This window comes from Mus musculus, chromosome 7 (assembly GCF_000001635.26).
Source record: "Mus musculus strain C57BL/6J chromosome 7, GRCm38.p6 C57BL/6J".
In the NCBI taxonomy this organism is placed as follows: domain Eukaryota; kingdom Metazoa; phylum Chordata; class Mammalia; order Rodentia; family Muridae; genus Mus; species Mus musculus.
In genome coordinates, this window is record NC_000073.6 from 106,874,244 (window position 1) to 106,896,432 (window position 22,189).

General features: G+C 37.7%; 2 protein-coding genes across 2 annotated transcripts; both read right to left on the reverse strand.

The window, feature by feature from the left end:
- Positions 1-11,621: 11,621 nt before the first annotated feature.
- Positions 11,622-12,572, reverse strand: Olfr706 (olfactory receptor 706). Its single transcript, NM_146353.2, has one exon. It carries the CDS (start codon positions 12,570-12,572, stop codon positions 11,622-11,624), a length of 951 nt encoding a protein of 316 aa, NP_666465.1.
- A 4,368-nt stretch (positions 12,573-16,940) lies between these two features.
- On the reverse strand, positions 16,941-17,864 carry Olfr707 (olfactory receptor 707). The gene has a single exon (NM_001005570.2). The coding sequence runs from the start codon at positions 17,862-17,864 to the stop codon at positions 16,941-16,943; it is 924 nt and encodes a 307-aa protein (NP_001005570.2).
- Positions 17,865-22,189: the final 4,325 nt, after the last annotated feature.

Sequence of the window (22,189 nt, forward strand, 5' to 3'; positions counted from 1 at the left end):
TATATGTGGTCTTTTTAGTTGCCTAGAAACAGATTTTTGGTGGAAATCTTTCTAAGGGAGTTCAAACCACCTTAGAACTACTGCAGATCACTGTGGAATGCTCAACAGGAGTCCTGTATAATAAATTTTTCCTTCATTAGATAAGTTAGTTGTCTGCTTTCTGAATATCAGAAAAATTTTATTCAATGTTGACACATCTATAATATGAATAATATGGATTAAAATTTTTTTGAGAATTGAAAATTATATTTTTAATGTATCAATATAATACTCATAAACAAATATCTATGTAAATAAATGTAAGCATTTCTATCTCTACATTCACAAATACATACACAGATATTGACTTTATTTGTTGCTGGTCAAAGTCTACTTCTGATTACCATTTGTATTTTTAAGTTTTATTTATAAAGAAACTTTGAAATTTTATTCCATTGTCCTGAGATCTTAATGGATTAGCTTTCATTTACTCTTCAAATACCTCCCTCTACTAACTGAGCATACTGGTCACTGGGGACTTGTGCATACTGCTCTTTGAGGGCAGTAGCAATTCTAAAATGATGGAAGTCAAAGGTAATTTTATCTTAAAGATAAATTAGTAAGATTATAACAAAAGTATTTGCTCATTTGAAGAAGACAATGCATTTGGAAAGAAGAGGCAGAAACACAGAAACAGCAATTGGAAGATTTTCTCTTTCTGTGTGATCAATGGAGTGAGTTACCAAGGAGGTACCAAGGAAAGACTCCAAACTATAACATTACCTGGGATGCATCAATGTGGGCATGAAAAATGGTTTCCCATCCTCACAAATCTTAGAAGTACAAGGATGGAAAACTGTCAATCTCTGAATTCATATTAAATTGCTATTTGACGAAATTGAGAAGGAAATGACATGAAGTGTATGTGCATGTATATGTGTGTGTCTGAAAAAGCATTGATTGTACATGTTTCATAGTTGTATAGTAGGAAGCAGTCCAGATAAAAGGAAGATTCATACCATGCGTGTTCTCAACTTTACCTTTTTTATAGCATTGTTCCTGTACTCTGAGTTTTTCTTCATTTTTATCTCAGATCATGTCTTATGAATAATACAAGTCCTAAAAACCTGACATTGCAAGTCCATGTGATCCACTTTCTTTCATTCACACAGTCAAAATGAACTCCAGTACATGAGGAACTGCACTTGATCTAGGGTACTACACAGGTCTTACCTCAGAAACACTGTCTGGAAGAGCATGTTTGCCTATTAAAATAAGAAAGGAGACCATAAAGAGTCCTTGTTGCTCTTTCAGAATACCCAAGTTTAGACCCCAGCACCCACATCAGACAGCTGTAATTCAAATTACAGAAGACCTAACACCCTCTTCCAGCCTCCACAAGGACCTACACACATTCAACACACACACACACATAGATCAGCTTAGCTCTTCCTCACAAGAAGAGCTTTAGCATAGGGTGAGATAAACATAGAAACACCACCATATTTTGTGGAAATAGTCAGAAAAGCTTAAACAGATAAAGCTACAATTTTGGAAACACTTTTGTGTAAGTGTCTGTATCAGTGCTCAGTGTGGTCATTTTTAAAAATTAATTACAGCCAGGGGGTGGTAGCACACACCTTTAATCCCAGCACTTGGGAGGCAGAGGCAGGCAGATTTCTGAGTTCAAGGCCAGCCTGGTCTACAGAGTGAGTTCCAGGACAGCCAAGGCTACACAGAGAAACCCTGTCTCAAAAAACAAAAACAAAAACACCAAACAAATTAATTTCAATTAGCTTCTCTGTGTAACTTTTAGTGTCAAGCAGGCATGTAAAGAACTTCAAAATAACAGTAGATAGTCCTGTTTGGGGGTCCTATTCATTCTGGGGCCACATCAGGCTCTAGAAGTCCAGGAATATCCAGGTAAAGCAAAAGTTAGCACTGACAATTTTATCAGAAGTCCAGTCTGAGGAATTCTCATAACTTAGTTGTGGCCAGAGGGTAGAATAATTTCAAGTATTTATGAATGTAGAGAACAATTGTGCTCTGAAGACAGAGGCACTAGGGAATCTCAGGGAGAGCAGTGTGCTTTGAATACTGTTTCTCAAAGCTCTTGAGCCATTCATATTGCCTAAATCAGAGACAGAGCCCTTACCTCCAACACCAAAAAGGCACAGATTCCAGACAATACCAAGTGTTGTGAGGTTCCTTCCAGAGCTGAAGAAGTTCACAGAGTTGGATGTGTTTCTTGCAGCATCTGTCATTAAGGTTGTGAATCCTATGATCCTACAGTTACTGCCTCCGCTAGTCCTTCCTCTCTACAAAGGATATGGGTGTAAGCTGAGATTTAGTGGAGAATCCTGGGAAAGAGACTGAATCCTTCAACATGATTCTCATCTACCATCATAATTAGAAGTCATTTCTGAGCACTGCAATAAGACATTGGCTCAGGAGGACAAACATTCAATATCCATATCTATTCGTGAAATGCAAGTCAAAACTACATTGAAATTCCATCTAGCTACCCTCATATCATTAGTCATCATATTATTGGTTGTCATTAATAAAGCAAACATCGATTTTGATCTATTTTAGTCCATAAACTGACTTTTATATCTCCTTTCCTGCAAGGGTTTGTGATATAAAATAAGCCCAGGAGGGATTAGGAGAGAGACAGATAGGCAGGGCTGTTCAAAGAAGACCAACTGCTGCCTAGCCTCATTGTCCCAGGGGCTGCAGTGAACACTATTCTTGTCCTGAGGGAGATTTCACTGTCTTCATCCCAAGCGGCATGACCTTCCTGAGAAATGCTGCCCATGGAAAGTAGATTTAATGAACCCTCCTAGGCAAATCCCTCTTGCCAGACACTTCTGCAAACTTCACCCTTTAAATTGGCATTGGGGTCTGAACACCTTCTGCCCCACTTGGCTTTTCTCGGAAGGTCCCTGACTAAAGACACTGTTCTGGAAACTGTCATAAGCATCAAGAGATCACTGTACAGACTCTGTCTATAACAAAAGTGTCTTACTGTGTCTGTGAGGGCTCCCTTCTCTACTTTCTCCTGTGATTCTTTTTTTTTAATTAGGTATTTTCCTCATTTACAATTTCAATGCTATCCCAAAAGTCCCCCATACCCTCCCCCGCAACCCCCTACCCACCCACTCCCACTTTTTGGCCCTGGCGTTCCCCTGTACTGGGGCATATAAAGTTTGCAAGTCCAATGGACCTCTTTCCAGTGATGGCTGACTAAGCCATCTTTTGATACATATGAAGCTAGAGTCAAGAGCTCCGGGGTACTGGTTAGTTCATAATGTTGTTTCACCTATAGGGTTGCAGTTCCCTTTAGCTCCTTGGGTATTTTCTCTAGCTCCTCCATTGGGGGCCCCGTGATCCGTCCAATAGCTGACTGTGAGCATCCACTTGTGTGTTTGCTAGGCCCGGCGTAGTCTCACTAGAGACTGCTATATCAGGGACCTATCAGCACAATCTTGCTAGTGTATGCAATGGTGTCAGCGTTTGGAGGCTGATTATGGGATGGATCCCTGGATATGGCAGTCTCTAGATGGTCCATCCTTTTGTGTGGATGTTTACCAACTGCAGGGAGGTAGCCAAGAAATCAGCTGACATCAGGTCTTCCTTCATTGATCTCTAGGCAGCATCAAACTGGTTTGTTGAAACTTCTCTTGTAGTATTTGTTGTTTCATTTCTTTGCTCTCGTGCATGTACTCATGTGACTGTGTGCCTGTGCAGTCTGCAACCACAGCTCCATTGCTGTCCAGCTAACACAGGATACCTGCTTCAGCCTTCACTGCCATCCCCCTCCTCACCTGGTTCTTTCCTCATTCTTCACTTTCAGTCTTCAGACACATGTTTCTCTAGAAAATCCTGGAAAACAGTTCCTGGAGACTCTATGGCTTTTCATTTTCAACTTTAAGAACACTAAATGCAAGCATTCATTTGTTAATTACGACCATGACCTCGAAACTTCAGTAGAAGAAATATAAAGTCTGATGACTTTGTCTTTTTAAGACTGGAATATTCTTAATGATTATTTTTTCCTTCTGTGATTATTAGATTCTGTCAGTACCATGTCAGCTCCATGCCTAATGTTTCCTTCTCCCTGGAACACCATCCATATCATTATGCCTAGGTTTATAACAGACACTTAGCTCTGTCAGTCTTATGGAGGGTATTTTTGGTTTTTGTTTATGTTTGTTTTTGTTTGGTTTGTTTTTGTTGTTGTTGTGTGTGTGTGACTACAGTTTATTTTCTCTGTGCAAATTTTCCTTTTATATATTTATTAGCTTTTTAAAATATATATATATAATATATTTTGGTCACATTCTTTCTCTTCCCCAACTCCTCTCAGATACTCAGACCCTTCCCAGTTTCCTACCTATCCAATTTTATGTTATCTCTCTGCTCTGTTCCCTATCTCTTTTACACACAAAAACACACACCACCATCACCACAGCCGCCGTCACCACCACCATCACTGTTATCACCATCATCAGGATGAAGAGCTGCAGCAGCAACAACAACAACAACCCAAAATTTAAAGCAACAAACAAAGGAAAACAAAGCAACACACCAAAATATGGCATCTGCTTAATGCTGGCATATTACTACTGAGCACAGTGCTTTCCTTGAAGTATGATTGAATAGATCACCCAAGGTGACTTCACTGAAGAAAGCTGATTATTTTTTGTTCTCCCAGCATGTATTGATTGCAAATGACTTCTTGGTTAGGGTTGGAACTTTTTACCTACTTCCAATCCTCTGAGATTTTTTTTATTTGTTTCTGATTTTAACCTGTGCATCTTCTATGCTTGATGTCACAGTCTGTGAGTTCAGTTAGTGATACTATGTGTATTTATCCTGTTGTACTCTTTGGAGTCTCCTACCACCTGTCTCTCACAACTTTTCTACATCCTCTCCTGCCTAGAAAAACTATATTGTTATAGTTCTCAGGCCCACTTAGGTTTCCATTTATGAATAATTTACACATTTATTTCCAAAAAATTGCTATGAATGAATTGGGTTTAATCTGACAAACTCGCTCCATACTTCATTTAGACCTGCTCTTTTTCTCTCTGAGTCTCCTACTCACCTGCACCTGTATTCGGATAGCATACATAGGTTTTCTTCATTTACAACTATCTATCAATGGCTAACCTTTTCTAGGATTTAAATTTCATTGACTTCCTAAAAATTTTGCTCCTTTACAATAATTTTTGCCTGAAACTTTTCTCCATTGCCTTTGATTATAATTATAAAAATCTATATGGATTCTGATTTGCCCCAGCATCAAAACTTACAACCTCGTCCCTTTCAGTCATTGGCACAGTATTTCAACCTCTAAGTTAGTAAAAGAAACATCACAAAATGAATTTCATCTACTTTCTTCTCCACTAATTATCTATTCACATTAACTCAATCTGTTTTCTTTTTTTCTCTTACTAATTTTGTTATTTTGATAAATTCATGCATAAATGTATAGTATTCTTAGTACCATTACCCCAGAATTCTCCTCACTCCTACTCTTAGGATCCCCCAACAAGTCCTTTCCTCATATCTAAGGCTTTTTGTTTTGCTTGTGATTGTGTTGATTAACTAGATATGGCTTTCATAGATTGATGTATTTTAATTCTTGGTCATAGGAAGTGGCCCCATTAGGAGGTATGGCCTTGTTGAAGTAGATGTGGCCTTGTTGGAGTAGATTTGGCCTTGTTAGAGGATTGTGCTACTGTGGAGGGAGGGCTTTGATGTCTTAAATGCTTAAGCTATGCCCAGTGAAACACATCCAGTCTTCTTCTGCTGCCTCTGGATCAAGATGTAGAACTGTTGGCTCCATCTCCAGCGCCATGTTTCCTACCATAATGACAATGGAATAAGCCTCTGAAAAAGTAAGCCAACCTCAAAGAAATGTTTTTCTTTTATAATATCTGCAGATGCCAGGCATGGGGGAGTGGGAGGGAATCTCTGCGAACTCCAGGAGTACACAGGATGAGGGCATCAGTGGGGATGATCTTAGCCAAGATGCTTAACAATTGGGATATGAAACCTGAAGAGGCTACCTCCTGTAGACAGACAGGACCCCCAGCGGAAGGATAAGGACACTAATCCACCCATAAAATATTGAACTCAAAATTTGTCCTGTCTAAAAGAAATGCAGGAGCAAAACTGGAATAGACACTGAAGGACTGGCCAACCAAAAACCAGCCTAACTTGAAACCCATCCTATGGGCAAGCACCATTCCTGACACTATTAATGATACTCTATTATGTTTGCAGACATGGGCTGAGCATAACTGTCCTCTGAGAGACAGATACAGATACCCAAATCCAAACATTGGGCATAGGCCGGGGACCCTTATGGAAGAGCTGGGGGAAGGATTGAAATATTTCCTGAATTAGGAAGAAATCTATAAATATCTACAATACAATTGTTATAATAATGAAAAATATATCTGAGTATGTGTATGTATAGTCGCCAAAGAAACAGACTAATACACTAGTTTCCTAGTCGGAAAGTATTAACATTTATTTAAAGATGATAAATTTTGGGAAATAGTCTATAGAAATAAAATAGCCACCTTCAAAATGTATGAGCCTTTTTAAAAATGGATTTTGACATCCTAGAAAGTTAAAAGACTGAATGATTAAATGGATGGATCTGGAGGATATCACCCTGAGTGAAGTAACCCAATCACAGAAGAACACACATGATATGCACTCACTGATAGGTGGAGTGGAATACCCAAGATACAATTTGCAAAACACATGAAACTCAAGAAGAAAGAAGACCAAAGTGTGATACTTCATTCCTTCCTAGAATGGGGAGCAAAATACCCATGGAAGGAGTTATGGAGACAAAGTTCAGAGCTGAGATGGAAGAAAGGACCATTCAGAGACTGCCCCACCCGGGGATCCATCCCATAAACAACCACCAAACCCATACATTGTTGCATATGCCAGCAAGATTTTGCTGACAGGACCCTGATATAGCTATCTCTTGTGAGGCTATGCCAGTACCTGGCAAATACATAAATGGATGCTCACAGTCATCTATTGGATGGAACACAGGGCCCCCAATGAAGGAGCTAGAGAAACTCTCTAAGGAGCTAAAGGGGTCTGCAACCCTATAGGAGGAACAACAATATGAACTAACGAGTACCCCCCAGAGCTGTGTCTAGTTGCATATGTAGCAGAAGATGGCCTAGTTGGCCATCAATGGGAGGAGAGGCCCTTGTTCTTGCGAAGATTATATGTCCCAGTACAGGAGAATGCCAGGGCCAGAAAGCAGAAGTGGGTGGGTTAGGGAGCAGGGCTGGAGGGTGGGGTGTCTAGAGGACTTTCAGAGAGGAAACTAAGAAAGGGGATAGCATTTTAAATGTAAATGAAGAGAATATCTAATAAAATTTAAAGAAAAAGGAAAACTTTGAAATATATATCACAGCTGAAAGTACAGTAACTAAGGTATGATAAAACGAGTTCAGGATTGACAACAATGGAGGAACAAGTGCATGCTATGAACACCTTTCAAGTTAATGAGGAAGAAAAGAATAGCTGTGGCATTAGATGAAATAGATAAATATTTAGAACAAAAGTTACCATATCAATGCTAAAGAATACATTTTCCTAAAACAAATTTTAGATATTGCTGTTATCAAATAATCAACAGATTGTGTGTCATCTTTCACTCTGGATTTTTTTCTTTTCTTCTCATCCTCCCTGTGCATATTTCTAGTCTCATGATTGTGTTTCAATAAATGGAATGGAAGCACCACAATTTATACCAAACTTAGTGTTGAAAAACCATCACATCTCCACTGCTTGGATGCTGAAGAAAGATCATCTTGAAATTCTCCAAGAGGTAATCATGTATCATTTTGAAACTTCATGTTTTCCACTCCATGTCTAACTCCATGTCTTCTGTATGCAGAGAATAGCTTACCTATCAAGCAACTGAAATCACAGATTTCTTGGTTTGAGTTGTGGAGATGATGTAAGCAGCTATTGTAACAAGTTCTTATAGTCTTGCTATTTAAAGATTTTAGGTACTTTTAGAACTTTTTATTTTATGTATGTGGGTGTTTGCCTACATGCATGTATGTGCACCACATGCATGCCTATGGGGATCAGAATTAGAATTGTGGTATACATGGTTGTGAGCTACCATGTGGGTGCTAGGAATGAAATCTGACTTCTCTGAAAAGACAGCAAGTGCTCTTAAGGGCTGAGCATCTCTCTATTTTATTGTTACATGTTTGATCTTGCCTTGTCTGTGACCCAGAGCTGAAAAATTATTGAGAAATTGTGGCACAGAAAGCTTAAAATGTTTATTATCTGGTCATTAACATAAAATTTTGCTTGCACATATATCTTAATGAGTATAATTAATTTAAGTAAAAGAAAGCTAAACTTAAAAAGTGGAATATTTTTATTATATTAATTTGCAAATGAAGAAAATTTTATTTAGAAGATACTTAAATTATGTCAAAAATTACTTTTTATCTAAACTTATTACAAATTTTAATATTTGATTATTTTAGTTAGTAATTTTACATTCTCATAGATGATACTCTGATGGAGTATATTTAAAATAAATAATCTCAACACAACTGTAGCTCAACATACTGGATTTATTCATCATGTCAAACATTAACTGATTATTTTCTAATATTTTACTTATTCTTTAATAAATTCATACTGTATTTTTTAGCATATGACTTTCCAACCCCAACTATCCAAGATCTTCCCCCAATTCTATATCCACCCACCTTCATTTTCATCCTATATTTTTATTATAAGAGTATTGAAACTCCTCTTTTTTGGTATTTTAGATTACATAACACGATATTACTGACTATATTCAACCTTTGGGTAATATTATACTCATGTATTTCTCATAACTATGATACTATTAAATTATATTTTATTCCTTGTATGTTTTATACATTTGTACAATATATTGGATCATATTCCTCCACCACTACTTGACTCCAACTCCCCCTCCCAAACCCCTCACAACTGCATATCCTCTTCTGCATGTTATTAATAACCCTTGAGTACAATTAGTGTTGCCTACATGTGCTTAGGTATGTGGCCATGGGCACAGTAATAATATACTGCAGTAATAATGACATAAGAATTGTTTCCAAACACAAGCTTCAAGTGTCAAATGCATCATCTTGTCCTGTTTTAAGAAATATTATTTTTAATATATAACTGATACACAAACTTAAAACTAATGTCCAAATATTACAGATGACAAGGAGGACAGATTCAAACTCAATTTCTGTAATACCTTACATCAATACTCAAACTATTCTATCATAATATTGGACATGTTTCACTGAGTTATAAATGATAATGCACACATATTCAATTTAATATTACAATCATGTGACACACTCCATGTTCCTTCTAGTGTACAAAATTTCAAAAGTCATAAAGCATCTTCTAGACCTCCTTTTCTTAAATAATTCTATGCCTGCTCACACGAAACCTCCAGTCTCAGGTTGTTTCAGTCCCAGAACTGAATTCAAGGCTCTTTTCAGTTGAGGTTTTTCAGCTGTGTATTCCAGTATTTTTCTGACTGCATATCCAAAAAAGTTGATCATTCCAATGAGGGTGAAGTTCAATGACAGAGCAACACAGACAACATTCTGGGTTTCACTCCCAGCACTATAAATCAAGACCAATTCTTCCACGTTGTTTTTATCACTTAAATGTGTTGTTTCTCCAAATGCAAAAAAAGAAAAATGTTCCATTGAATCTTTCAGAGAAGAGATAGAGGTAAATACGAGTAATAAAATACATAAAAGAATAGCATAAAATTGAGAAGCTTAAAAAAATCCCTATTTCAAATCTTTTCAACTATTTATCATGAAGAATATATTTCTCTTTATAAGAAGCAACAATACAAGAAACTTTATTAAGAATCTACTATTTATGCACTTAATAGTCAGCATGGGTTAAGGACAAATTACCAGGCTATAATATAAATACAGAATGTCATTTTTTTCAAGCTACTCAAAAAACATTATGGGATCAGGTTTACAGTGTTTTTTAAAAAATCAGTAAACTGAGATACATAAATTTAAAACTAATGTCCAAATATTACAGATGAAAAGGCAGACAGATGCAAACTCATAATCTCTGCAACCCCTTCCATCAACACTCTAAAATACTCCATCATAATGTTGGGCAAGATTCACTGGATTTTAAATTATAATACTCACTTATTCAATAGAATAAGTGTAGATGCTATTAAAGTGAAGCATTATAGTAGATATTTCTTTCCCTATCACATGTTTGATTCTCTGTTTCTTTAAAGGAAATTGTTTTAGTTCATAGATTATTATCTAGTTTTATATATTAAGCAATTTAATATTACTTCAGTACACATAAGAATTTCTGAGTGCTAAGCACTACTATCAGCAATATGGCATCTGCATGTCCCAAGGTAATTTAGATTCTGTACTCATAAATTAAAGTTTTAAACTTTCTTACATCTCCTCATACGTATGAATGATCTAATAAAATGAAGTCTACTTACATTTAGATGGAGAGAGTGTTTTACATACTTTGTATTACCATTCCTGTGGACACAGTAATACATAATTACCTCATGAGTATGAGCTCCCAAGCCCTGAGTAGATGTTTAGTGATTAAAAGCATATAATGCTCCTGCAGAGGATCATAAGCACTCACACTGGTCAGATTACAACTCTCGCTCCAGGACATCAGACACCTCTGGCTTTCTCAGATACCTATACTCATGTATCGTACCCACTGACACTCACATAAAATTAAAAATAAAGCATTCTAAAAGAATTTGAGTTTTTTGTAATTGTTTTAACATTTTAAATCTATTTATGTATATATAAGGCTATATTTTTTTCAAAATTTCAAACATATTAACATATTAACATTATTAACATTACTGTATCTAGCATTTTAAAACATTTCAATTCTGTTTTATTCATTATTAACATAATTATAAATAAACATAAATAATCAATTATTAACATAATTAACATTACTGTATCTAGCATTTTAAAACATTTCAATTCTGTTTTATTCACTTATGTTTTCACTAGTAATTTTTTGCCTTATTTAAAAATTACTTGGTTAATATTCCAATGAAAAATAATAGGTTCCATTTTTAACACTTTGTACTATGTTAATTTAAGTTTCACATTTGTAACATCAGTGTGAGCATCTTTCAGATCAGGCACGGAAATGTAATCATAAGCCTATTAATTTCTCTTCAAACTATTTTCTTCTAAAGAAATCCAAAGTATTTTCTGTGTCTCTTTCTTGCTATTAACAATTAAGAACACAGATCAAAGTGTGCTTAGGGGCTACTGGGGACTTCCCATTTTGTCTCACTATTACATGAGGTTGAAATGGAAAGTGAATCCCAAACTATGTCTACCTTGGTAATTCATCCAGATACTTTCCAATCACAAAATGAACCTATTAAATTTCTATACACACCATTTACACAGTAGAAAGTAAAGGAAAAATTTAAAGTGTATGTATTATTTTAGATAGTTATAATGTTAATGAATGACTGAATATCACAATTTAGGTTGGAAAAGAAGTGTTTAAAGACAAACCATGAATCCTCCTTAAAGAGTAAGGTGTGCTGGCAGGATGTATCTGCCCAAGACCCTTCTCAAAGCTCCAATAACTTCCTTATTCCTCAGGCTATAGATAAGGGGGTTCAGAGCTGGGGTGACAATTGTGTAAAACACAGAGATTATATTGTCTTGTTTTGCACTGTGCAATGAACTGGGTAGGACATACATGAAAGTGGCAGCTCCATAGAACATTCCAACCACCATCAAGTGGGAAAGACAGGTGACAAGGGCTTTCTTTTTCCCTTCATTTGAAGGCATGTGCAGCACAGTAGACAGAATTAGTGTGTAGGAGGTAACAATGGCAGAAAGGGGGAGTAAGAGGAATGTCACCCCTGTCACATAAACCATGAGCTCATATTGGGAGGTATCTACACAGGACAGCTTCAGCAAAGGCAGGATCTCACAGAGCAGGTGTCTAATTTCCTGGGACATACAGAAAGGGAAGTGCATTGTGTACACAGTATGACCTACTGCAGTAAGAGATGCCAGGATCCATGATGTAGACACTATCAGCCAGCATACTGTAGGACTCATGAAGACCATGTAATTGAGAGGATGACAAATGGCCACATACCTGTCATAGGCCATGAAGGCCAGAAGGAGGTCCTCTGCACTGCCTAGCATCAATGCTAGAGCCATCTGAAGGGCACAGCCTCCAAAGGATATAGTGTTGTCTCTCAAAAGAAAATCCATGACAGCCTTGGGGGTGACAACTGATGTGAAGAGGAGGTCAATGAGAGACAGCTGCCTCAGTAGGAGGTACATGGGTACATGGAGCCGGGCATCCACTGTGATGACAAGGAGTAGCAGTCCATTGCTGATCAGTGCCAACATGTACAAGGCTGTGACTATGGCACAGAGCAATTCAGGAGAGCTACTGCCATTCAGAATCCCCACCAAGATGAAGCCACTTTCCAAGGTGGAGTTCCAGAGCTCCATTCTGGGTGGTATCTTTGATTGCCTAGAAATAGATGGATTCTGAGTACAAGCCATTATAAGGTATAAAAACCCACATCTGAAAATTAATGCAGGTCACTGTGGAGTGACCAACAGCAATACCATTGAATGTATTTTCTAATTTCTGAAATTTGAAAAACCATCAAATAAATGGACAAGAGGCATATCAGTAAATGCTAAGCATATAGAATTTGCTTTCTGTAAGGCATCGTATAGAAGAAAACTGACTAAGCCACCTCTGGGCCAGCTGAAGAAAACTCATTTCTAGGAAAATGATGATTGTATTGGGGATCTCACATCAAAAACTGTCAGCAAGGCTGAGGAATGGAGGAGCATTGCTAACCTTTACAGAAGTGGTCAGAAGAACCAGAGGAGAAAAGAATGAAATTTGGAAGCATGTTTTCATAAATATTATTCCATGTCACTACTCAGTATATTTAAATTTTAAAATTTATTTCTAATGGCTTTTCTGTAGTCCTTCAAAGGCAAAAAGTCACATAGATAAAAGAAGAAACTTCAACTGATATTAAGTAACTTTGTTTTGAGGTACTACTAATTTAAGCACTTTCATTAGACTCTAGGAGTCCAGGAAAATCCAGATGTAATGAAGGGAAATACTGAGACTCATTACCTGGGGCTTAGAATCCTAGTAACTCAGATCTAAGCAGTGTTTCACAATGACTGTTATTGTCTCAACTTGTACAGGCTGGTGTTCAGACAAGGTGTCTAGAGAACAGAGAGCAGAGAGTCAGAAATTAGAGAATTTCACAATTGACAGACAACTGAGATCTTCAATCAATACCTCAGTACTCAAAGCCCAAATAAAAAACAAAACCCTTCCTTACCTCCAAAAGCAAAAGACATATTCCAGACCACACAAAGTACCTTAGAATTCTTTGGTGAATGAATTATTTGATAAAATTCTGAGGAAAAGAGGTTCTGAAGGATGGGATGAAGATTTGCAGCTATCACTAAGTTGATCTAGTGATAGGCCCCTCTAGCTATTAGCATTGATAGTCCTCCACTGGAGGAAGATTGGTCATCTGAGAATTCAGTATGAGATCCTTAGAAAGCAAGAATATGAATCTTCCATTATGTCTCCCATCCAGTTTCTATGTGGGAGAGTCTTATTGGGTGCTACAGTTCTGGATGAATTTTTCAAGTCCTCCACGATAAGTGCAGTAAAAAAGCAAAGCAGTATGGCCAAGGCTGCTCAAAGAAAACCAATGATGCCTAACCTCCTTGTCTCAGGGGCAGTGGTGAAGTTTCAGCTTTATCCTGAGGGAGTTTTGACAGTGTCATCCTCCCAGGCGACATATTCCATGAAAATGCTATAGGAAACTGGATTTTAATGAATCCTCCCAGGCACATCCACTGGACTGCTACTCTGTACATTTAATTCATGTCTTTGGCTCTTGGGTACAAAAACCTATTCTCTCCCACATGGTCTTCATTAGGAGTTCCCTATGGAAGACCTGGTATTGAAAACCATCCCAAGCAATAAGGAACCTCGATTCACCTTTTGTCAAGTTACAAAGGGTTTCAAGACTTCCATAAGATCTCCATAAGGGTCCCACACTCCACTTTCCCTCCTGTACCTCTTGTGTGTGCTGTTATCAGCTGCATGAGGTAGGCACATACACGTGTTAATAGTACGTCTTCCTTCAATGACACTAATTTATTTGACCTGTTAATGATGTTTCAACTCTGTTCTCCATTTCTGCATCTCATGTATGTTCCTTCTTATATCCTTTTTATCTGATTTCCTTTAATAAATTATTCTACCTGTAAATTTTTAGAAAACTGTTCTTTGGGAGATCATATTTTTTGTTTCAACTTTAAGAAAAAAAGTCTGTTCTATTGTAATGATAAAAAAGATCAATGCAAATAATTATTATACAAAAGTAATAGAAAAACAAATTAGCTACTGTTTTTTATCTCTACAAAGGCAACATACTCAACATGAGAAGTGTTACTGAGCTCCCAGTTCAGTACTGCTATATCTGAGAACAGTACTTAAAAAAGTTTGGCCTGAGAATATGGTTCAATGTCAGAGCACATCGCTCAATGGTTGGTGACTTCCCTACCATATTCAAGACTCTAGATCCAATACCCACTGCCACAAAGACTAAGAATAATATGGATTTACTTTAGTTTTCAGTGAATGATTTCTTTAAACCTCTGGTGGAACATGCTAAGTGGTTAAGGGAGAGGATTTGAAAGTTCTTCTAATCATTAGCATGGTCAGAAAAAAAAGCAGGCATAGTAATTTTAATATCTAATAAAATTATTTCAAAACAAATCCAATGAGATAGAGAAGGACACTGAATACTCATTAAAAGGAGAGAGAGAGAAAAAAAAACTCTGACAAGGTTATTACAATTCTAAACAATTATTTGCCAAACAGAAGGGTGTTGAACAGAAAAACTATGCCAGGAAGCTTGGTAAGGTGAAGCAGGTTGAGACCTGGAGACTCAGTGGGCACACACCTGAGGCTTAGGTGACTCCCCACTCTCTGCCAGACTCCTGGCCTGGACCCTGTACCAAACTCCTCACATAAGGAAACATGACCTGTGGTCATGTAGGCCCAGAACAGACTTCTCAATGCTAATGAGGTACCTAGAGGTCCTGAGGGTTTAGTCAATAAACTTTCCTTCCCAGACATTTCTCCCTGCAAAAGGTATTTAATCTCAGGTCCTCCCTGAGAAGTGGATATAGTATGATATGCACCCATTTTTCACCACCCATTTCCCACCATGAACGACCAATAAACAATTTAGATCCATGAACTGTCTCTTTCATCAAGATCTGCCATGGGAAGTTGTGGAGAAGGCATTCAACTACAGAGCCTCAGCTTAATTCTCCTGTAGAAGGACTCTCTGCTCTACCAGCCTGCTTCCACCACACTAAGAACAATCAATGCTGGGACAAGATGGAGCTCTGCTTTTACCTGACTGTGGGCTAGACAGTGTCCCTAGACCATGGATCCCCCACTCCATTCTCGGCTCTTCTGCGACTTCCAGTGTTGCCTGGATGTCCAAGAGGCCCTGGCACCTCCCTGAAGCTCAGCACCTGCCTCTGCAGCAGTGTGGGTTAAGCACAGTCAAACTCCCTTCGTTCTGCTTCCCCAAGAGGCTGTGCCCAACAGCAGGACAGATGCAGATCTACAGAAATTCATAAAAGAAGTACTAAAAATTATATATTGACTCTCACACACTGATAGTGGGTAACTCCCCATTCTCAACAAAAGACAGGCCATTCAACTTGAAAGTAATCAGAGAAAATCTGGAGTAACGAACATCATAAATCAAATGAGCCTAGCAAACACCTATAGGACATTCCACCCAAACACTAAACAATGCACTTTGTTTTCAGTAGCCATGAAATTTTTCTGAAATTGACCACATACTAGGACCGAAAGGAAGCTTAACAGAGATAGGAAAATTTGTATAATACCCTGTACTTTACCAGACCACCATAGATTAGTTCTGAATATTAACCCTACTTGCAAAGGCAAAATGTACACAAACTGATGGAAGTTAAACAATGCAAAATTGAAAAAAATATTAGGTCAAGAGAGAAATCAAAAACAATTAGACAGTTTGAGAATTTAATAAAAATGAAACCCAATGGGATACAATAGCAGCAAATTCATAGCACAAGTAAGAAATTTTTACCTTGGCCTTTTTTAAATTTTATACTGCTAAGTTTAGTGTTGATTTCAAATAATTTCTCAATTCGTATACTTTTCTTTACCCTTTATGCTCATATTTCTTTGCTTAACTTTATTTTTTAATTTCTTAAATTAAAATAAAACTAAAAAGAGCCCTCTTTTCCCTCCCTCCAAACCTTTCATTGTCCTTTATGAAAAATTCTACTATTCATTATTGCTGAAGAGCAGCTTTAAATTTGAAAATGCTATGTTCGGAATCATAGACAGTGTTGGAAATACAACCCTACTTTATGCTTATATCTGCGAATTTGCAAATGTACCTGGGAGATATCAAAGTGCATAAGAATAAATTTGACTATTGACTGAAATAACAAAGGGCATGATTGCTGTGCTAGAATTTTACATATGTTCTGGTGTTGATATTGACTCTTCATTGTAGTTATATGCTTACTTACTCCTGTCTTTATTTTCCTTTCTTGTCTTCTTTTAATTACTTTTGACTTTTTCTCCCTAGGTCTAGCCCATCTACTGTGTAATGTACTAACCTAGTTGAGGAAGCACTGCACAAAAGTAAAATTTGAAAGTGGGTAATGGTATTAGCATGAAAAAACTTAGAAAGCAATCTCTTATAATGTATTCTAAAATGGTAACTGGCTTCAAATTCCCATGGCCCTGAACTATTTTAAAGTTATTCTCCTGAGGGCCCCTTTCACATCCTTGTTTCTCAGGCTGTAAATGATGGGGTTCAGCATCGGGGTCACTGCTGAATAGAACACCGAAATCATTTTATCCTTTTCATTCATTATCTTAGAGTTGGGCCTCATGTAGGCAAATATTGCTGAGCCGTAGAAGAGAACAACAACAATGAGGTGGGAGCCACAGGTGGAGAAGACCTTGAGCCTTCCTTCCCCAGACTGCATCTGGATTACAGTAGAGACAATGTTCCAGTAGGAGGTGAGGATGAGGGAGACAGGTGCTAGGAGGATTACCACACCCATTGCAAAGATCGCCATCTCTGTGCTGTATGTATCTGCCGATGCCAGCTTCAGGAGGGCAGGAGGTTCACAGAAAAAGTGGTTAATGACATTGTTTCCTCGATAAGGAAGACGTAATGTGAATGTGGTATCCACCAGGGACACAAGTGCACCACTGGCCCAGGACCCTGCAGCCAGCTGAACACATACCCAGTGTGTCATGATGGTGGAGTAGTGCAGAGGCTTGCAGACAGCCACATAGCGGTCATAGGACATCACTGCCAGCAGTGCACACTCTGTGCATCCGACCAGAAGCAACACCACTATCTGTGTGGAGCATCCAGCAAAAGAAATGGTCTTCCTCTTCACCAGGAAGTGGACAAGCACCTGGGGCACTGTGGTAGTAGAAAAGCAGAGATCTGCAAAGGACAGGTTTCTAAGGAAAAAGTACATGGGGGTGTGGAGTCTGGGGTCTGAGTGGATGAGCACGATGATCAGCAGGTTTCCCAGCACAGTGAGCAGGTAGATGAAGAGGAAGAGGAAGAAGAGCAGGACTTGTGTCTGTGGGTCCTGTGAGAGGCCCAGGAAGATGAATTCTGTCACAGAGGTTCTGTTGTCTTCACCCATGAATGGCTGTTTGTCTCTGTAGAAGAGCATCAAGGAAAGAAAGAGGCCCATCAGTTGTTTCAGAACATTTACATAACTGGTCATTTTGTTAATTCAAATATGGGCCATTTAGTTCTAGAAAAGTCTTTCCATATTGTGAAAGACTGGGGTTTTGGGGTGCTGTGTAGTTCTGACAACAGAAAACCAGTTTTTTTTTATTTTTTTCTTCTCCCTTTTCATCTTTTAGTGGAAAAAGGATTCTGAGTATGTTCCATTACCAAGCCACCTGTGTTCCTCCCAATAACCTGAGAGGGCTGTGTTGCTGCTCAGAGCACACCATCCTTATGTGGGTCTGAGGAGCAAACCTGATAACCTTACCTAGTTAGGCTTTATATTGAGAAATCGTGATAATGTTTATGAAGCCTGTCATCTTCATTATTTGCAAAATAATTATTTTTTAAAAAATCTTTCGTTTTTCTTTGTTTGCTTTTGTTTTTTGTTTTGTTTTTTTGTTTTTTTAAAAAAAGCAAGGGTTTCTCTGTAGGATAGCCTTGGTTGTCCTAGGACTCGCTCTGTAGATTAGACTGGCTTTGAACTCGGAGATTCACCTCCTTCTTCCTCCCAAGTGCTGGGACTAAAGGCGTGAGCCGACAGCACCCAGCAAGAATCACTCTTTAGACTGAGGAATAAATAGAAACTAATGGTGAAGGGATTCATGTTTCATGATCCTGTCCATCACTCAAATCCAATTTTATTTTATTTTTTATTTCCAATATAAAGAAAATTCTGTGGGTTACCAATAAAATAGCTGGCTCTTTGTCTGTCTTTGTCTGTTACATTTAGCATCCTTCAAATATACAAAGTCTTTCTTCTGCACAATTTTGTAGTTCTTTGCACATGGTCCTCCAGCACTAATGACACCAATTTCCATCCATTGCTATCACCTAGTGACTATTATTGTTAACAGTTTCATTTCATTCACTTCTAATCCACTTTAAATACATAATATATAGTTGCTATCACTCCTATATTACTAAATGCAAAAATTACTCCAAATAGTTTCACACTAGTAATTCAGAGTACCCCTTACTCTCTACATACTCAAAGTTTTCTTCTTTCTCAAAGAATTTTCTGTAGAGGTTAAGGTCTTGTGAGCTCCCTCTGTCTATAGCTCCTATCTACTCTATTTTTTTTTCCATTTTTATTAGGTATTTAGCTCATTTACATTTCCAATGCTATACCAAAAGTCCCCCATACCCACCCACCCCCACTCCCCTACCCGCCCACTCCCCCCTTTTGGCCCTGGCGTTCCCCTGTTCTGGGGCATATAAAGTTTGTGTGTCCAATGGGCCTCTCTTTCCAGTGATGGCCGACTAGGCCATCTTTTGATACATATGCAGCTAGAGTCAAGAGCTCCGGGGTACTGGTTAGTTCATAATGTTGATCCACCTATAGGGTTGCAGATCCCTTTAGCTCCTTGGGTACTTTTTCTAGCTCCTCCATTGGGGGCCCTGTAATCCATCCATTAGCTGACTGTGGGCATCCACTTCTGTGTTTGCTAGGCCCCGGCATAGTCTCACAAGAGACAGCTACATCTGGGTCCTTTCGATAAAATCTTGCTAGTGTATGCAATGGTGTCAAAACAACCCTGAGATTCCACCTCACACCAGTCAGAATGTCTAAGATCAAAAATTCAGGTGACAGCAGATGCTGGCGTGGATGTGGAGAAAGAGGAACACTCCTCCATTGTTGGTGGGATTGCAGGCTTGTACAACCACTCTGGAAATCCGTCTGGCGGTTCCTCAGAAAATTGGACATAGTACTACCGGAGGATCCAGCAATACCTCTCCTGGGCATATATCCAGAAGATGCCCCAACTGGTAAGAAGGACACATGCTCCACTATGTTCATAGCAGCCTTATTTATAATAGCCAGAAGCTGGAAAGAACCCAGATGCCCCTCAACAGAGGAATGGATACAGAAAATGTGGTACATCTACACAATGGAGTACTACTCAGCTATTAAAAAGAATGAATTTATGAAATTCCTAGCCAAATGGATGGACCTGGAGGGCATCATCCTGAGTGAGGTAACACATTCAGAAAGGAACTCACACAATATGTACTCACTGATAAGTGGATATTAGCCCAAAACCTAGGATACCCAAGATATAAGATACAATTTCCTAAACACATGAAACTCAATAAAAATGAAGACTGAAGTGTGGACACTATGCCCCTCCTTAGAAGTGGGAACAAAACACCCCTGGAAGGAGTTACAGAGACAAAGTTTGGAGCTGAGATGAAAGGATGGACCATGTAGAGACTGCCTTATCCAGGGATCCACCCCATAATCAGCATCCAAACGCTGACACCATTCCTATCTACTCTAAATGAACTCAGAGGACTTCTCTATCTCCAGGGTGTTACAGCTACCCTAACTGCCAGAGTTAGCAACAGATGGACAAACAACAATCAAGCATATTTCTAGTTTTATTTCCAATGTTTTAGCACTGCAATGAGAATTATGAAAAGGGCAGATATTGAGAAATGAAACAAATATCACTTGCAGATAATTTGGTGGTGGGTCTTTTAAAACTACAAGTCAACTCTAGACTTATATGGGGGAGTAGGAGACATGGAAAGAAGCAGAGTGGGAGAGAAGTAAAAATAATGAAAATGCTGTACTCATGTGTGAAATTCTCAGAAGAATAAAAATTTAAATAAAAACTCTACCACTTAAAACCGTCTTTATTATTTCATCTCTTAACAAGAATTAACATCATATAAGTCATTAGACATTAACAATTGCCCAGAGTTATAAATCAAAGGCAATCCTTTGTGTATTTATTATGGCTATATTTGGGGGGGGGCAAGTTTGTGTGTGTGAATGTGTGTGTGCTTCTGCATCTGTATGTGATTCTTGTGCTTTTTCTTTGGCTTTTCTTTCTTCTGGTTGCTTGTCTTGTTATATTCTGATTTGTTTGTTTATGTCTTATCTTATTTTTTTTTTATCCCTTAATACTTGTTTCCTATAGAGAAATATAAGGGTGTGACTTCAGATAGGGGGTGGATATTAGAGGAGTTGGGGAAGGGAAAACCATAGTGAGAATATATCATATGAAAAGAATTTATTTTCAATAAAAGAAAAATAGAAAAAAAGATAAAATAAAAGGATAATATATCTATTTTGAGGGTCCTTAGAAAATATTATTATTGCTTAGAAAAATAGTGAATGTATAGTGAACTCACAACAAATACCACCATGTTGATGAAAAGGGGTGACCCTTGGGGTGGAGGAACCTAGTGGGAACAGGGAACATGGCTCAGTAGAGACCTACTCTTCTTTGTACTTACATATAATGATTGCTTTCATTTCCAATTTAGCCTACATACTCTGAGGAAAGAAAAGACAATGAAAATTTTAAATAAGTAAACAGTTAAAAAGAAAATATGTAAAAATGAAAAGTAGACAATACAGTGAAAATAATGTCAGAATATGTCAAAGCAGACACTATAAATTATAGGAGTCAGCCAGAAGAGGCTGCCTGAGGGGTAGGTTAATGCTAAGCTCAGCATTTCCAATAAGAATAATTAATCTTCCTCATTAAATAAGTCATAATTAAGTGATTGACAAGCTAGGGACAAATGTTATGTGATCGCATAATTTATCACAGTGAAAACATAAATTTTTCAGATTTCCAGCATGTTTGTCCATGTACTGCATACAGAGAAACATACATCACTAAGTATATATATTTAAAAATAAGTTAGTGCTTTATTGACTCCATGAAGATTTCTGAACCTCACTACAAAGGTCCAAAGTTCAAAAGGAAATGATAATTTTGACTCGAATGGCTTAAGCATACACTGTGACAAAACACACTGGGAATAAGGAATCAAAGAAATTACATTACAGATGACAGAGCAAACATTAATAACTCTTTATGGATGTGCAATGATAAACTAATAAAGAAGTAGGAGATAAATACAGTGGGAACAAGGAGTATGCATATGACTTGGCAGTTACAGTACATTACAATTTAGCCCAGCCTAATTAAAATTAGATGCTCAGTTGTTCACCTGTAGATGATATTTTTGAATATATGATATGCTAATGAGGTTTTTCTAAGTACTGAAAATACATGAGTATTTTTGTGTGCATAGAAAATACATAAAAATCAACACCTTACAATATAATTCTCAAGCATTCATGCTTTCAAGTAGTGATCATGTATTTCAGTGAGTGAAGGGATTACAACTGACAATTCTCTTTTCAACTTTGTATAATTTTATTATCTGTATACTCAGTCACAAAGCAGATCTTTGTGTTTATAACCAGACAAT

Coding starts and splice junctions, on each gene's coding strand:
- Olfr706 (NM_146353.2), bottom strand. CDS start 12,572: ATGGAGCTCTGGAACTCCACCTTGGAAAGTGGCTTCATCTTGGTGGGG.
- Olfr707 (NM_001005570.2), bottom strand. CDS start 17,864: ATGGGTGAAGACAACAGAACCTCTGTGACAGAATTCATCTTCCTGGGC.